General features: G+C 40.5%; 1 protein-coding gene across 1 annotated transcript in view; it reads right to left on the reverse strand.

The window, feature by feature from the left end:
- LOC130168948 (protein crumbs homolog 2-like) overlaps nt 1-11,928 on the reverse strand; it is a 37,576-nt gene extending 25,648 nt beyond the window's left edge. The window contains exons 1-4 of the mRNA XM_056375308.1: nt 11,697-11,928; nt 3,338-4,033; nt 2,131-2,326; nt 60-199 (exon numbers count right to left, since the gene is read on the reverse strand). Coding sequence (XP_056231283.1) covers nt 60-199; nt 2,131-2,326; nt 3,338-4,033; nt 11,697-11,766 — 1,102 coding nt within the window. The 5' untranslated portion in view covers nt 11,767-11,928. The remainder of the gene's footprint in view (nt 1-59; nt 200-2,130; nt 2,327-3,337; nt 4,034-11,696) is intronic.
- Nucleotides 11,929-18,234: the final 6,306 nt, after the last annotated feature.

Here is an 18,234-nt window from a genome sequence, read left to right on the forward strand (position 1 = left end):
GCAGAACTCTTGATCCATGGTGACTTCTGGTTTACATCAGCTCTAGTGTTGAACTGTACCTGGCCAGCAAAGACACTTGTACTGGTTGATTCCCTCCAGGCAGGTGGCTCCATGTTTGCAGGGGTCAGATGCACATTCAGGAATATCTTCCTCGCAGTGGTCGCCGACAAAGCCTGTCCCCTCACAGTCGCAGTCATAGCTGGGAAAAAGCAGAGATCCAAATGAGCCTGTCTCAGTCTGTGATTGTCAACACACTGTCAAATAGATGTGTAGATTCTTTGTGTGATTCTTTGATTTCTTGGAAAAATCAGTAATTTAATCAGTGGCTCATTCTCTAGTGGAGGAACCGAGATGACAGGATAATAATACACTTCACTTCTTAAGATACACTAACATGAAACAAACATGTCTCCTGGTAAAATAAGTTGTTTTCATTTTTTGATTCTTTATCTGTGACATGCTAAAACATATTGCAACAGTAACACAAGGAGAGAGGACCCATATAAAACATACTTAGCTAACATTAGCCACTGTAAGCTACTGATCATACCAGACAAATGAATTTAATCCCTGAGTGTACTGAATTGGGCAAAGATGTCAAATATAACATGCTTCATTCCCCCTCCCTCCTCACTCCCTGCTGTTCCAACCAGCTTTACTACTGCACCAGGTATTATCAGCACCTCGGCCCTTTAATGACTCATCACAGTGACTGACAGTGGATTAATTCTTATCCCTGGTCAACTTTAATGTGTCAGGCTGACACAACACACTACTGCATGACACATCGGCCTCAGCAGGCTCAACACGAGACACATATACATTATACACACAGATGTAGAGACAGGTACAGCAGCTAGCACCAGAATCTGTTGTATTAGTTTTACATATTAGATCTGAGGATGGGATCAGTCAAATTTAATGTATGTGTCTATAACCTATAGCCAATAACTGAGCATTTGATCAAATTCCACAAAGTTCACAGTATTGAGTAGAGATAAAACAGGTCTAGCTAAATTACATTAAAAATGGCAAACTATTGATAGAACCTTTTAAATTTGAATTATCAGTATGACTCACATTAGATTCTGTACGGCATCAACCAGTAACAATCTCCCAGACTCATGAGCGGCAACAACGTGGCTTTGTTATGTCAGTCAAAACATGGCGGACGGCAGTCACAGTGATCCTCCAGAGATTTTTCTAGCACACTTTTTGTACCAGAAGTAGCAGGTAAACAAAGACTTAATTATGTTAAATAAAATTTCTTTGTTTTAGTTAAACCCTTGCCTTGGTCTCAGAGGCGTACGGTGGCCCTGAAAGCTCAACACTCTGCAGCTTAAGAAAACACATACAAACACACAAACCAAACACATTTAGAAAACATCGTCTGAGCTGCAAATACTCACGTCACAACACAAGTGTTTCCAGGTGACACAAGCGTGGGGGTAGAGCACATACCCTGAAAACATAGTCCTAACCACAGCAGCCGGGTTCAAGTCCGATCTGTGGCCCTTTGCTCTGAGTCACCATCTCTCTTTCTCTCTTGCTATCATAATTGAGGCAAAAAAAAAAAAAACTTAAAAAGAAACAGGTGATGAACCCGACTGGGACGCACTTGTTGTTCATTTAGTGTCCCCTGGAAACACTTGTGTTGTGTTCTGAGTATTTGCAGCTCATGTGTTGTCAGACTAATGAAGATTTTTACTGAAGTTGTTGTGTTTTGTCTGTTTACATGTGTTTTCTGGAGTTGCACTGTGTTGAGCTCCAGGGCCCCTGTACCAAAACCTTTTCACATGAATCTGGAGTCAAACTAACTATAGAATAATAAACTTGTTAATCCTGGTGTTAGACATTTCTAAGAGGAAACAATTTAATTTCAGTCTACTGATTTAGGATGAAAATTGGCACTTGCACTTTTATCAAAGTTCAACAGCTCCTTTGTTTTACAAATATGAAGTTTCAGGTGATGAACATGAGATCAGGTGACAAACCTGGCAACCTAAGCTGTGCAGGTCTACAACTCACATATCGGTCTGTTGTATGTACAGTTTAGGTATGAGTAACTGTTCATCCATCAGAAACAATGTATGTGCTGACAGTGTAAATATGCAGGTGTGTAATCCTTACCTGTTGACTCTGTCTATGCACCTGCCCTCATTGAGACAGGGCGCGCTGGCACACTCGTCGATGTTGACCTCGCAGTCTCGGCCCTGAAAGCCGACCACGCACTCACACTTGTATGCGGCGACGTAGTCTCGGCAGGTGGCGCCGTTCTGACAGGGCTCCACCTCACACTCATCAATCTCCACCTCGCAGTTAATCCCTGATGGGAACAACGGCAGAATGACAGTGGGCCGAGGCAACAACGCACAGATGCAGCACAGTAACAGTGTAGCTGCTAGGAGCTCAGCTGCACACACACAACAGCAACACTTAAACTGCTTAAACAGAGCCATGAAACTTCTTCTCATGTAGGAAATGAGACATGGTGTAAAAACTCGACACATCTCACTCTCTATACAACAGTAGAAATAAAGCTATATAGCATGTGTAATGTCTGCTCACAGGGGGAGAAGCCTGTATTTGTCTGCTTGGCATTGTTATCAAAAACAGCCTGATGGGAAACTGACATGTCACTGATGGCGTCACAGTTTACACCCCCTCTTTAACTCTCCCACACTACAGGAGAGGTAGTGTCTGCATTTTGTATGTCACCTGTTGCCTTCAGGTACAGAGTTCAGGTACAAAATTGCAAAAATTCTCTCATAAATCCAGTGCAGTGCAGGTGGTGACCCAGTCTTCACAATGTAAAGTATGTAAAATCACTTGCCTCTCCTAAGGTTGTTTATATAGATGGAAAAAATCTCACCGCAAAGAATATGAAGCCAAGTTCCAGACTGGGGCAGATCAAACATTGAGCTCAACCTGTTTGTTTAGTTTTGTTTTACTTTCACGTGAACTGTCGACATTTTAGTGTTCAACAATTACAGTCCTCCATCCCAGTAAATCACAAGAGGTCGCAAGATTCATCTGAGATGTTGCAAGAGCAACAGTAACACCAGTATGGTTAAGATCATGGTTATGGCAAATAAGATATGATTATTTTTAAACAGCATAAAGACAACAAAGGTCTGGATTACAGTTAACATAAAGACAAATGTAAATGTCTGCATCAGGACACAAACACTGGTCTCAAACTCCTATTTAATATAGGCCTACATTTAATTAGGAGTCTGCACCAAATTAAAGTTAAGGTCAAATTATTGATTTCCATTTATTCTTACTGATTGATATTTCCAGCCAGTCATCACCATGACACACTCTACTGTCTTACCTTTGAAGCCTGGAGCACAGTCACACCTGTAGTGATCCACCTCATCCACACAGGTGCCGTTGTTCTGACAGGGCCGGGAGGCGCACTCGTTGATGTCCAGCTCACAGTGGGAGCCTTGAAACCCGGGCACACAGAAACACTGGTAGGCGTTGACCCCGTCTTTACAGATGGCTCCGTTTTGACAGGGCTCGGACTCACACTCATCTATGTTCTCCTCACAGTTGGGCCCCTGGTACCCGGCAGCACACTGGCACTGGGGCCCAGTGTCAGGGATGTCCATACAGGTGCCTCCATTCTGGCAAGTGTCCTCTGAACAAGTGGTCACATTGTCCTGGCAGTTGTCCCCCCCTGATCCGATGGGACAGTGGCAGGAATATCTGTTGATCCTGTTGACACAGAGGGACTTGGTGCCATTGCAGGGGCTGCTGTGACACTCATCTACATCCTGGGTGCAGTTGAGTCCCGTGAAGCCGCTCGGGCAGTGGCAGGTGAACTCATCGGTCCCAGGTTTGCTGGTACAGTTGGTACAAGGAGCCATGATACAGGGATCATACAGCTCATCGCAGTTCTTACCCATGTACCACACTGGTCCTTTGGGGCACAGGCACACATAATTGCCAAGGTGGTCCAGACATGTGGCACCATTGTTACAGGGAGCTGAGAGACAGCTGTCTGCTGCCACTGTGCACAAAAGACCTGAAAGACACAAGAGACAATATGTGTCTATGACTATCTCTCTTACAGGTCTAAATCTCAAACTCTCAAACTGGAGGGACAGAGAAAGTTCTCCATTGCCACTAATTCAGACTCTGTAAATTCATCTTAATGTTAATGTTATCAAATTCTTGTGCATATACTGCACACACCTATCTGCCCCAAAATCATATACTTAATACAAATTAGCCTCTTAAACATATGAACATGAGCACTGGTGTTGTGTCTATGTGTTTATGTGGGGTTTGCCATTAGATTTGTTTATTTATTTGTTTACATCTAATGCTATTAGATTTGTTTATTTACAGTGGGCGACATGGAAGACATGGTGACTGAGAAAACATGAAGAACATAAAGCATAATAGAGACAGACCGTTGATAAGACTGGATTCGGTAAGGTATGTTGTGTGGTGTGTGTTTGCAGAATGTATTCTATTTTTTGATGCTCTTTATTTGTTAAATTGCATCATGCCCCCCACCAAAAAAAATAAAAAAAATAAAACACATGCACATACTCTATACTATATATACATACATACTCTGATTAAACAAGTAAATTTAGCTTGATAAATAAATTAAGAGGAGAGAAAGAAAAAAAACATAAAAACAGGTTTAGCTCATTTTAAACTCCCTTTAAGACCCCCCCCCCCCCCCCCCCCTCCCCTCCTCTCATTCCTTCCTCCTTTCTTTCCTCCTCTCCCTTTATTTATTTGTTTCTATTATTAATCATATTTTTATATTTGTTTTCTGGATCCTCTTCCATCTCATGCCAAATAGTTTTGCTAGATCCCTAATACTGTGATTTATTTCCATTTTATTAATTTCATTAATTGTGTCCTTCCATTTGCTTCACTGTGCTGCTTCTGTTTTCAGACAGTGTTTTGTTATTTGTTTAAGTTGCTGCTCTTAATATTCTGAAAAGATATTTCTGGGTTTGTTGAGAAAGTTGCTGTAGTGTTGTGCCAAGTAATAATTGCTCAGGCTGCAGACCGTATTCTAATACATTCTCTAATATTTTTATATCTACAATAAACAAAAGTACTTTAGAGTGGTGTGAATGATGTCCTCAGTTCCTCTCAGCTACATGGAGCTTCTCAGCCTCTCTCAGACCACTGCATTGGTTTTATGGCTCTCAGATTTACTGCTTGGTTCACTATCACTACTCTCATTGGTTCATTCATTCTCTATTCTTCAGTTCCAGTAAAAGCAGGCCTCTGATAAACTCACTACACACTACTTGCCCAGTTCTTAGTGGTGGAGACCAAACACAGAGCTAAAAGGAGAGTGAATATTGGATTTCATTTAGTCAGGTGACCAGAAACATGACTCCAAATCAATGTAAATGTAATGTAATAGTCTATATTGTTTTATTGTTATTTTGTAATCCAGTTTATATTTGTTATTAAATGATGAGGTCTGGGTGTTTGACTGTTTGGCTCTCACAATTTAAAACATTACATAGAATATTTATATGTATGTATATATATTATATAATACATAATAATACAAACTGACAACTTCAGTTTTCTTAAATCAATATGTATAAGAATAAAGATAATGGTACATATTTTAAACTTTTACCAAAAGCGTGACAGATACACAACAGTGAATGAACTCCTCTCTAAGCTGTAGTAAACTGAGCGGCTGACACAATGTACTGTTCTGCCCTGTGATTGGCTGTATGACTGTGGGGCTTATACGGTGGGCTAACTATGACTCCAACGCTTTATAGGTGCTTACATCAAATCGGGTGATGAAGAGTAACAAGCCTCCAGACTTAGGATCACAGCAGATGGTGTTACCAGTAAACTTATTACATGATTGAGCTATAGCAGCTGTCAGTGTTGTCAATGAGCTTCTCACTCACTATTGTTTGTACACAGTTTAGGCTCTAACAAGTAGACTTGTTTTGGACACTTTTAAGAACTGCCCACCGAAGAAATCCCATATCTGTTTAAATGTAGCTTCATGTAGAATATATTCAGCGGTTTATACTGTATTCCTATGCACAAGTTCAGCAGAGTGAATCAGAAAGCATTTTATTATGGTTTGCAGCTTTTATTGATAAAATTTGGAAAAATTCATGGTCTGTTTTTTGTTTTGTTTGTTTGTTAAATAGTATTTTAACCCCTTACTATACTGTACATCCTGTGTTTAGACTATACTGTACAGTCAGACAAGTCTATATTGAGTAACATATATAATTAGCTGAGTTTGTACTGATTCTTACATCATCGTCATGTTCGCTGTCTCAGTTGATGCAGGAAGCAGGAGCTTGCCGGCCTGTGGGTCAGACAGTGACGTACTCCAGCAGCTAATAACCAACATGAAGCGAGAGGAGTAGTAAACCAGAAGAGCATCCAAGTATTGATTGACAGCTTATAGCTCTCTCCCCTGAGTTTTGCCTTCTCTGATTGGTTAGAAGGGCGGCAAACTTTAGGAGGGAATATCTCTGCGCTGCTGCCAGGCTGTTCAATGAGTCTGAGTCACAGAGGTCTTTGGCAGCACATCTCCAAAACATTATAAAATGGGACATACTGCAGCTTTAACGTTAGTCACCATAAACTAATGCTGATGCCATATTGTCTTGAGCAAAGATGCATCTTACAGCTGATGAACTCAGCTTGTTAGGGGAAGATTGTGTTACTTTTTTTTTTCTTTCAAAAGTTATGAGTCTGGGTTCTCTGTCACCCATCAGGCAGAGGAATCACATGACAACAAGACCAAAATGTCTGAGTCCTTTCTTTCCTGTGTCTCCACACACACCCACACTCACAGCACTGTGTGGATAAAACCGTCCAGCATAATGGAGGATGATCTGCTTCTCCTCTGGCAAGTCAACAACTACAACAACAACAACATCCCAGGAACAATGAGTTTATATTTTCCCTGCAACACCTAAACTCCTCATTTCCCACTGCATCCACTTTAACACCCGCAGTTCCTCTCACATGCATCTGCTGCTGTCACACCCGTTATCTTCCTCTTCACATCCCTCTCACCTCCACCTCCACCATCACCATGCTCTCTTTGTGTGAATTGTTGTTGGAAGTTTAGTTTTTTAGATGTATCAAAATCCAACCATAAATTGAATGAACAAAAGAAATAATCTTTCATTATTTTATGAATGATTATAGTAAGTAAAAAGTGTTTCTTTTGCTGTAAATCTGAATATATTCTGATTTAAGAGGTACTAGTGTTTCCATGTCATGATTGTTTACATGTAGAAACAGAACAAAGATTGAGTGTCTACAGTCATGTTCAAGCTCCATCCAGTCTAAAGGTCTCTGTCCATGTGTTGTTTGATTATAGATCAGCTCTAGCTTCTATATTAATACTGTGAAAGTATCAAAGCCTCAGTCCACAGAGAAATGCACACAGCCTGTATTCAGACACTGAGCCTTAAAACCAGCCGTCAGGACTTCTGCAACTTTGTGATGTCACAACAAACAGGAGTAAAGTGACAGCGCTCACAGGCTGAAGTTTTTGGTCATATCACTATGTTCATCATCTTAGTTTAGCTTGTTAGCATGCTAACATTTGTCTGAGGGAAGGTCATTAGTCTTTATTTATTCAAATGTGTTTTTAATGTTTTAAAAGCTGTTTTAACACATCATCTTATTCTTCTATTTCATGTATTTCCACACCTCTCTAAAGCACTGTGCCTGGTGTCTGAATGGTGCTGTAGAAATAAACTTTGAAATAAAAATAAACTACTGTAAAGGATTAAATACAATAAACTATCACTTTGCTCAGTGTTACAGAGTGTGTTCATTCGATGGTAAAGCTGCTTTGTTTTCATGTTGCTTTCTCCTTCTCTCAGCCCAGGCTGTGAGGTGTCATTGCCTCTGTCTTACATCATCTTTATACATCTCCCTCCGTTGGTTCTCACTTGTACTGAAATCCATTATACATTTATTCCTGGATCCTCCCCAGGACTGACCTGTAAAGCTGACCTCCGTCAGATTCATGCACTTTAACCTCCACTACCTGTAACCTCAGGAATCCTCTGGACTGACGAGGACAGTGAGGGTCTCCCCCCATCCCAACCCAATCAACCCCTCACACATTCCTGGGAGCTGATAGCTGCTCCTCCTACACACAGCCCGACCCCCCTGCCTCAGAACACCTCATAGATTATTGCAGGACAGGGTTGATCCCTGGCACTGAGTGGTACCAGCGTCTCCGGCCAACAATAACACTGAGCAGAGCTGCTGACTGATCAAACCACTGATGCTGTCCAGAGACCTCAGCCTGTATCTATGGGGTTCACCAAACCTGGGCAGGTGAGGACTGGACTTCAGTAGATGGTAGTGTCAGAGTGAATCCATGGCTGTGTTTAGAAGTGATTTTAAAACCTTTTCAATCACTTTTAAGGCTCCTCATCTTTATCTCAGCTCTGCTTTCCCTTTATGACCAAACACGCTGCCGGAGATCCTCGGGCAAAATCAAAGGTGACTGTGCGTTTGCTGTTAGCGCCTCCAGAGTTTGGTTTGCCCAGCCTGAGGAGATCAGGCGCTGAATCTCTCCACATTTTAAATCACTGCTCAACACATACTATGAAGCTGCTTTTAATTCCTGACTTTGATGCTTTTATCTTTGGTTTTTAACGACGTTCTTTTGTCTGTTTTATTGATTTTATATTTTCTATATATGTACCTGCCTCACTAATTTACACGTAGTCTCTCTCCCCTGTTTGTTCTTGATTCTTTCTGTTTTTATGTGTGTTAGCAGCACAACATAACTCTGTGCTATATAAATAAAGTTATTATCAGTATTATTATTATCAAGGTAGGACAGACAGTAGGAGGAGAGGAGCATTAACACTCACCTGATCATGCAACTTGGATTATTTTTTACATTCAGTTGCAACTGATAGAAATGATGTTTTCACTGTATGGAATAAAGTACAGTCTGCATATAAACTGTACACCAGTCAGAGTCCCTCATGCTTCATATTCAAGTTCTGCTGATGAAAATATTCCCCAACAGATGTTTCCCCTGTTTGAGTAACGCTTAAAGAAAATAAAAAAATAACAAAATAAAAATACGATGCCCAGTTGTTGGCTGGAGAAACTGGTTAAAAATGAAAATATATATTTAATCTTCATTGGAAATCAATGGGAGCCAATAACAGGGAGGGGAAGATAGAACGTTTTGAGAGATAGACTTACATTAGTTTTGCTATTAGCATGTTATTAGAATAACTCCAGCCTTATGTTAATATCAATCTAAATATTCGAGACCCATGAGAGCTATTTGTAAGTCTTGCTATTGCTACATAGCTAACGTTACTTTAACAGCTGTTTACTTTCCAGTCTCGAAGAAACGTTGTGAGTTCAACATCAACGATCTCCAGAGGTGGAGAGCAATGCCAACCAGCTACCGAGTCACTGTGACGTCCAGTCTGCCCTGAAGATGTCCAGAGAGCGTGTCATAACCTCTTGTTCTTTAAATGCAACAATGGCTGAAGCTTTTGTCAAGACTGGTGAGTAAACAGCTGTTAATGCTAACGTTAGCTATGTAGCGATAGCAAAACTTATAGTTAGCTCCTTTACTGTGAAGAACACCATGAGCAAACTTTCTTCAACCTAAAAATGACTACATTAACTTCCCATAGGACATAATCCAGAAATACAAAGGAAGTTAATGGCTGCTGAATTTCTAAAACTGATCCACGTTACTAAGAAAACTCTGGCTTTTTTTTTTTTTTATTATTATAGTATAGTTATATTTAGTATAGTTTCTAAAAGGTTGGATTTTGTCTCTGTGTTTGCAGGTGTGAACGGCCGGGGCAGACAGAGGGCTGAGTGTTTACCCTGTGTCAAGGCAACAGCAGCACGGACTCAGCACAGAGTCACGCTGCAGGACAGAGGAAGCAGCAGCGCTGTGAATCACAGAAAAAGGGAAGCCCCTGGCTAATGCGCAAGTTGAGCTCAGAGGAATTTTATTGATTCACGACAGGAGACTGGCAGCACTGCCTGGTTTCAGTGTTGTGCCCTGAAGGCTCCACAGCAGTTGGTTACTTTGCTTTATACAAAAAAAACACAAATCCTCCCTGAATCAGTCACAGTTACACACTGACTCTGAGACAAACATCCTTTTGTCTCCTGGCTGAGCTGTATCACTTTAACACAACGTTTAGCTTTAGGGCGAACATTTGACAAAATATGTGTTTTTTAAGGTAAAGCCAACTTCACCATCTTGGCTTTTATTTTGAAATATCAGAACTGTAAGACTGGTCATTACAGTTACAGTGAACTCATTGTGTTTCTTTCTGGTATTAATGAGTCATTTAAGAAAAATCATCAGTTGCCGGGCAGAGTTTTCCTCCTTTAGTTTTTACATACACTCACTATCAGCCCCAGACTTTTCAGCCTTTGGTTCCAGAAGCTATTAGAACAAATTCTCCTTGAATTAGTCACATTTTTACACTGAAATTCTTGCATGCACTTGTCTCCGTATCATCAGGAGATGGCGGGCCTCCAGGGGCCCCTGAAGGAGAGGGAGGATGGTTCATGTGGTATTTTTCCTGTTTCAAACTATTTCATTAAAGTTAAAAACCCTGAACTTGTAGGTCCTTTCCCCAATAGACAAACCCTGCAGATCCCCTGCCATCCTCATTTTCATCATACATGTGCTCTGCTTCCTGTTTGTGTTTTCAGCTGCTGTCGGTTTCTTTAAATTCTCAGGAGCTCACAGTGCCAGGTCTCTTGCCACGCTCCTTAAGAACCATCATTCCTCCCTTTCAGAGATGAGACAAAAAAAGCTGTGGAGCAGTGCAGCTGGACGCCCGGCTCGTTACCATGGTGATCCTTAACAATGCCACCCACAGCCAATCCCCGCTGCTGACCCGCCACCTTTTAAATGAGCCTCAGACGCTTTTACATAAACGAAGGTCGCGGGAAAACTGGGTCAACAGAGTTTCATAGGGTGACTGGGTCGACCGCCCCAAAAAAAAAAAAAAAAAGAAAAAACTAAGACACTCCCCAAGACTGGTGCTGCACCAGTTCCACATTCAACACACATGTGAGTCATGAGGAAACCAGCTACTTAGATCCTGTTCAATAAGTTCTTTATCTGTTATAGCATAATCCGAGAAGCTGTTAGCATTTGAATTTAGAATCATAGAAATCATCAGGATTCACACATCACTGACTCTGACACTAATAATGATGCTGAAACTGTTTGAAGATGGATTTCTTCTTCTTTGCAATAAATAGTAAAAAAAAACAAAACAAGAAAAATATCTTATTGATCCATTATTCAAAGTAGTTTTCTAGGATGCTATAAAGTATATTAATTGGAAGTTTAAAAATTGATTGAGATTGAATTTTCCTTATATTTAGAACCAAATTAAATGATTATTTACAGGAAACTAATTGTGAGTTATTATTAAATTATTAGTAAATGATTTTACAGTTTGGGTCTTTAGTGGTTCTCAACACAAGGTGCACACATAAACATGAACACATGTGCTTCACACACAAACAAAGTTAACAGATGAAACGGTGAATTGTTGGATTTTCCTCTTAAAATCTAAAAATGTATAAATATGAAAATCTAAAAGTTCCTCTTATGTGTCAATGTTTAAATTAAAGTGAGCTGATGGTCGCAGTGAACTGCTGACAGGTTGATGACTTACCCAGTTTGAACATCATCACGGTGATCAGCACCGTCCGCTGATATCTGGACCAAACTCTTCCAAACTCCATGTTGAGGCTCAGTCAGCTGCTCCAGTCAGAGCACAATGATGCTGTCAGTCCACCGGTTCTCCATCCAGCCCGCCGCAGCACTCCACCAGGCTGCTCCAACTTAGCTGCTGAGAGTGAGGGGCTGCACCTCCATGCCGGACCACTCTGTGGACTCTGTGTGTGAGTGCGTGTGTGTGTTGGAGTGTGAGTGAGTCTCCTTGGGGACCAAGCTGGGCTGGAGTAAAGCAGAGTAATCACCCCAGCAGAGAGGAAAACATGGGACGGACAACTGGATTCCACTCATTCAACCACTACTTCATTGATGGCATATCACTCATATTGCTTTATATTACTTGATATCACATATGTCCATCACAGAGGCGCTTCATTTTAAGTAATTGGACTAATTCAGCTCCAGACATTTTCAACAACAGTGGCTATACTGTATATTATACTGTTTATCTGTACAATAAATCTTATCATTTATACTTGTAATAAACCAGAAAAAAATCTGAAATTAATAATATTGCATTATCACTTAATAGATTATATGGGTGACCAACTTAGAAACTGAATAAATCAAATCAAATTGACTTAAATAAACCAGGGTCAGATCTCAAACTCAACAACATGCTTTCTTTGCTTTTGTTTAATGTGTAACTCCCCCTTTATTTTGGTGCATACACAGTATGTATACGTAGATCATACAGATGGCAATAAATGTCAATATGGAAGTCTTAAGTATATTCTAATTACATGTAATTACCCCAGTCATACAATAGAAACGAATTTGATTGGATATTGGTAAAATATTTAATCGATCGCCTGTTGAACAACAGTGGAAACAAGTCCAGGACTGATGATATCAGAATGTTGTCAATAATTCAAAATCATAATCATCATTTAAATAGTTTTATGAGTTGGTTTTGAATGCAGGTCTTGGATCAGTGGATGGTTGCTCCCCAGTCCCCTCAATTTCCACCCCCACCTTCTGCAGCAGAGGTGGAAGGGGCTTATCCAGCCCTATGTGGTTGGCAGAGGCCTCTATTGCAGCCAGACTAATGCCTTACTCGCCCCCCCTCCAACTCCCCACCCCCAATACCAGACCCCCACCCCCTCCCATGTCCTGAGCCCAGCGTAAGGCTTAACTCCAACCTGCTGCGATCACAACAAAAACATTTAATTAAACATTTGGTAAGAAGGAGGGAGGGAGGGGAGGAGGGAAGGAGGGAGGAGGGGGTGGGGGGGTCCTCCTCACTGCAGCGTCTTCAACAAGCAACATGCAAATGTGTAAAGTGGTGATTCACAGCAGCTCCACAGCTTCACATTCCTCAGTGACTGGCTGCTGTTTTCATTAAAGCTGCCTCACAATAGAGGATGAGACAGCAGGCTGACGAGTCTCAGGCAGGTCAGCCTCACAGAGAGCAGCCTGAGCTCTGTCTGTCTGTCAGGGACATAGACTGTACTTTAAGTCTCATTTTAAATGTGTGACTCCCACTACACACTCGGCAGACGACGGCCACGCACCACAAGGCGGAGCTGATACACCAAAAAGCTCTTTATCAATCGCCAAAAAACACCAGAGGAAGAACTGTTTTACGACAGCACCCAGCAACTGAAATCACAGCACGTCTTTCAGCGTGCTGGAGCCTTCACCAGCCTGTCATCTAGTTTATGTTTTTTAATTTAGTTTGTGCAGGATAAATATAGTGTCCATTGCATCTACACTTTACATTTACTGCTCCTCTTTTTTCACTTTCTGAATAAATAAAATGCAATGAGCTGAATTACATCTGTAAACCAATCTGAGTCAGTCTGAGTTTATAACACATTGTTTCAGCGTAAAACATGTCCTGACGCTGTCTCTTCTTGGATTATAAAAGTTTCTCAGCCTGTGACTCTATAGTAGTAAACAGCAAGTGCGTAGGTTTGCATATAGGACAGAACTGTCCCTACCAATATTTGAGTGAACTTGTTCGCAATATGTTCGGAGTGAAGTCATATTAGATCATTCCAATGTGTTATTTATTTTTAACAGACAACTGATAAATAAATTAATTCATTTAATTAATTTACTACTTGGCACTACTTTGGCTCTAATGCAGCTGCCTGTCTCTGATCTGTAGTTTCCACTCTGTGATCAGGAGCAATGTCCCTCCCACAACACCATCTGATTGGTTTCACATCATGAGTAATAGCCTATCCTAGCTGTGTGTCTATTAAATTAAAGAGCATCTTTAGGCTGCCATGTTAATCAGTTCATAGGCGAGAACAGCACCGAAATCAAACTATTCATTCCAGTCAGTTTCTTTGCAGTCTGTGCATACAGCTGATAATTACTAATAAACACTCAGTTGTCAGTTTATTAGTAACATGTAGCTAAAACTGATGCAGTGTTATACAACAGTCCTGCAGTAAATCCTCCTTCATGAAGGTTATAATGTTCAGTTTTTATTCAAATTGATTTAGACAGTTGTTGATTGAACTGTATGATCATTGTGGAGGATGTAATGTGTGTGGAGCTGTGTTACATTATACAGAGGTGTTTCCGGTGTTATTTAGCTACTTTCACTGATATAAATGGGGGTGGACAAAATAATAGAAACACCTCAACGCCATGGTGAGAGTCCTGATCAGGGGCGATTCTGTGATCGAACTTTTGGGGGAACAAATACATATACAAAGCATAAGAGACATATAAGTATAATAACAAACAAGTAGACAGCAAAAAGCAAGTGCTCAATATGAGCATGACAATGGACTAGGAAGGTAGTGAGCTAAAAGGCCAGTGAATGAAAATGTGTCTTTAACCTGGATTTAAAAATGGAGAAGGAAGGAGCGCATCTGATATCAGGTGGAGTTTCCATAATTTTTGAGCTGCATCTGTGAAAGCTCTGTCACCTTTTAGTTTTAGGTGATCTCATGGGACATGTAAAAGGGATGAGCTTTGAGATCTGAGAGATCTAGGAGCTGAGTGCCAGTAAATGAGATCTGAGATGAGGCCTGACCATTGAGAGCCTTAAAGGTCATCAGCAGGGTCTTGAATTGAATTCTGAAGTGAACAGGAAGCCAGTGAAGGGAGGCTAATACTGTAGTGATATACTCACGTTTTTTAGTGCCAGTCAACATCCTAGCAGCTGCATTGTGGACCAAGTATAAGCAGGATAGTGAGGTTTGAGGAAGTTGTAAACACAAAGAATTGCAATAGTCTAGTCAAGTAGTGATAAAGGCGTGAATTACTTTTTCCAGGTCATTTAAGGACAGAATCGGTTTCAGTTTGAAGATGGTTCTTAACTGGAAGTAACTACTTTTAACGACGGATGTGATATCTTTGTCAGGGCGAGGTTGGAAGGGAATCTGTAGGTTTTAGTGGGTGGTAAAGTTGTGTATCATCTGCATAGAAATGGCACGAGATGTTATGTTTTCTGATGATGTTTCCAAGGGGCAGCATGTAGGCTGAATAGGACTGGCCCGATAAATAAAGATTTTTTTTAACCTTGGCTCAATTAACCCCAAAACTCAACTGTAGTCCACTGAAATGAATATGGGCTAAACAGCAGCTGCCTTGGCACTATAAAGGGTTTTTCTTGACTACCTGTCCATTTTCCCACCTGGTTCTTCCTGCTTTTGCTCTCTCTTCCTGCTGCCTCCATCCTGCTCTCTCTCCTCTCCCTCTCTATCCTCCTCTCTCCCTCCTTGTGCCGTCAACCAAAAGGCAAGTGTAACAACCAAACAGATCATTTAGAAATAACAGCTAAATAGACTGCTTAGGGCAATACAGTGAGATAACATCTGTTTGACTTTACCCCCTCACCTGAACCTGGCCGCTTTCCTTTAAAAAACTATTGTATATCCATCTATTTCCAATGAGTTCGTTCCAATGCTTTGTTTTTTTCCAATTCACTGTCCATATATGTACTGTAACATCAGTTAGCTCCTTAGCTGGAAATTGTGCAAGCAGACTAGCTCAGAGAGCTAACATTAACCGATAGCGAACTACATCAGCAAATGTTCTTTGACACAAAGGTGAACCATAACCAGTTCAGACACTTTCTGTTATAATGCCAAGTTGGCCCAACGTTCTCAGAACTATTTATTTGCCTACGTTTCAACATACTCGTGCTTTTACTCTGTGGCATGAAACTCACTCAACTCGCGGGCTCCTCCATCTTCTTCTACTACTTTGCTCTTCCGTCTTCTTGTAGTTTCACTGATGTGGCGGACTAAAGGTGCATGCCGCCACCCATTGTATTGAGTGAGTGAGTGTGTAATGTCATGTCAATATACACTATTATGGATTCATTGTAAATTCCTAACTTATATTTAATGTAACCATAGTCCACATATTCTTATGTGAACTTGTAAGTTATTATAACGCATGATCATTTCCTGAAGTTTTAGTCTTTGTTCTGACACTACATATTTTTAATCAAACATAAATATTCTGAATGTAAATTCAGAACCTATATGTTAATAAACCATTTGGTTGACTGCGTTAAAAAGTCCTATTTGTTTTGGAGGGGTTGTTGCGTCCCTACCAACGTTGAGACCAAACCTATGCCCTTGGCAAACAGTACCTCATTTAGTTTGGGAGGGGGGCAGTGATTCGGGGGCTGGGGGTGGATTGGTGGGAGCAGCTCATTTAAGAAATGAACATGAATTACTTCATTTTTTGGGACTGTGAAATTCAAAATTGTGAACTATGAACTTTGAGATCTTGTGACTGCTTTTAATAACCACCTCTGATCTTAAAGGTGAAGATGACGTGACATGACGTAACGTGACTAGCAGGAACATATATTTATGTGGCATATAGCTATAATATAAGCATATATACATAAACAAATATAAATGGGCTAGAAATATATGTCAATATATGAAATTGTTCCAACTTCTAATAGGTTTCATATATAATTTTTACATATATGTTCTTATTTTATATGTGTCTATATGTCATATATAAAAATTAAATATATGTACATATATTACATTTGTGTAAGGGTATCGAGCTACATTCATAAATTCAAAAATAACTTCCCTTTAAGTGATACATTTTACAATAGAATATCAATGAAAAATATGAAGTTATCTATTCGTTACTTTCAGCTGCTGATGTTGCAAAAACAAAGTAAAATAATCTGAGTATGAGTGTGAGTGTAGCAGAGACTTGGCTTCCTGTTGTTGTCCTCGTCTTCGTCCTGGTCCTACAGACCAACATTATTGTAGCGTTGATGGAGCAGATTGTCTGTGTGAACAGAGGTGGTTTATTGTCTCAACAACCGACCAGGAAAAGAAAGAAACAAAGAAATTAACCCAAAACACACTGGAGTGTGCGAGGACTCTCACCACTATGTTTCTTTTACACATTACACCAGATTTCACCATTTTCTGATGAATGACGGATTTACTATTACTATTGTAACACTGCATCATTTACTGTTATTATGTTACAGGTTTTAAATGTCCAGCATTTCCTGGTTTTTATAGTCTTGGTGATGTCACAGTGACATCATTGGGAGAAATCAAGAGGACGGTTTTGTTTTCTTATGTTGTTTTGTGCCTCCCAGAGTTTTGTGTTTGGGTTATTTACCTTGGGAAAAGCCATGTAGTCAGTGTGAATGTGCTGACAAAGGAGCCCAACACTGTTGGCTGATTCTTGGTGCTCATATTGCTGTGTAACCTGCTGTGTTGTGGCTCAGGCCGAAGGCGAGGAGTGGTGATGCCATAAACGTGTCCTTGGTTTAATTTGTTAAGTTGTTGTTAAGTTAATTTTCGGAGTTAATTTTTGTCGTTGTCTTTTTGTTTTGTTTTTGGGGTCATTAAGCTTGAGTTGCATGTGAGAGAGTACTGTACTCTGTACTGTACTGTACATAAAATATTCACCTCTGTCTGCCCACCTACCACCTTCCTTGACCTTTGAGCAAGACAATTCTACAACAGCTGAGATCGTCATCTCCATCAACAGACACTGTCCACACCAACAGAAAACGAGACAATCTGTCCCTCAGCTTACACTGGTTCCCACATAAAGCATGGATCTGTGAGTAAACACACAGACATGCTGCTGCATTCTGACAAAAAAAAAACTGCTTACATGTTTTTAATTTCTCCATCAAGAATCTTTTCTGCTGCTTTGTTGAAAATGTACCATTCACAATCTTTGATGTCATCTGCATGATATTAAACTTTCAGCTGTGTTGAATCACCACATCTTCCACTGTATAAACTTGCTTCTGATTGGATGATGAATGGGGGTGTGGTCTTAAAACAGTGAAGTGAAACTTATGGCTAATTTGCTTTAAATCATGACTTTCCATCAGGAAAGATGTTTCCTTGTATTTGGGACTTTGTCTAAAGGGATTTGGAAAACATTATTAAATTCAAGTTTCTTTTACCCACAGGGGGAGTAAGAAACACAACATCATAAAACCTGCTGTGGAGGGGGGGGGGGGGTCAGGTTGGAGGTTTGGGACTATGGCACAGGAGATC

This window comes from Seriola aureovittata, chromosome 5 (genome assembly GCF_021018895.1).
Source record: "Seriola aureovittata isolate HTS-2021-v1 ecotype China chromosome 5, ASM2101889v1, whole genome shotgun sequence".
NCBI lineage: Eukaryota > Metazoa > Chordata > Actinopteri > Carangiformes > Carangidae > Seriola > Seriola aureovittata.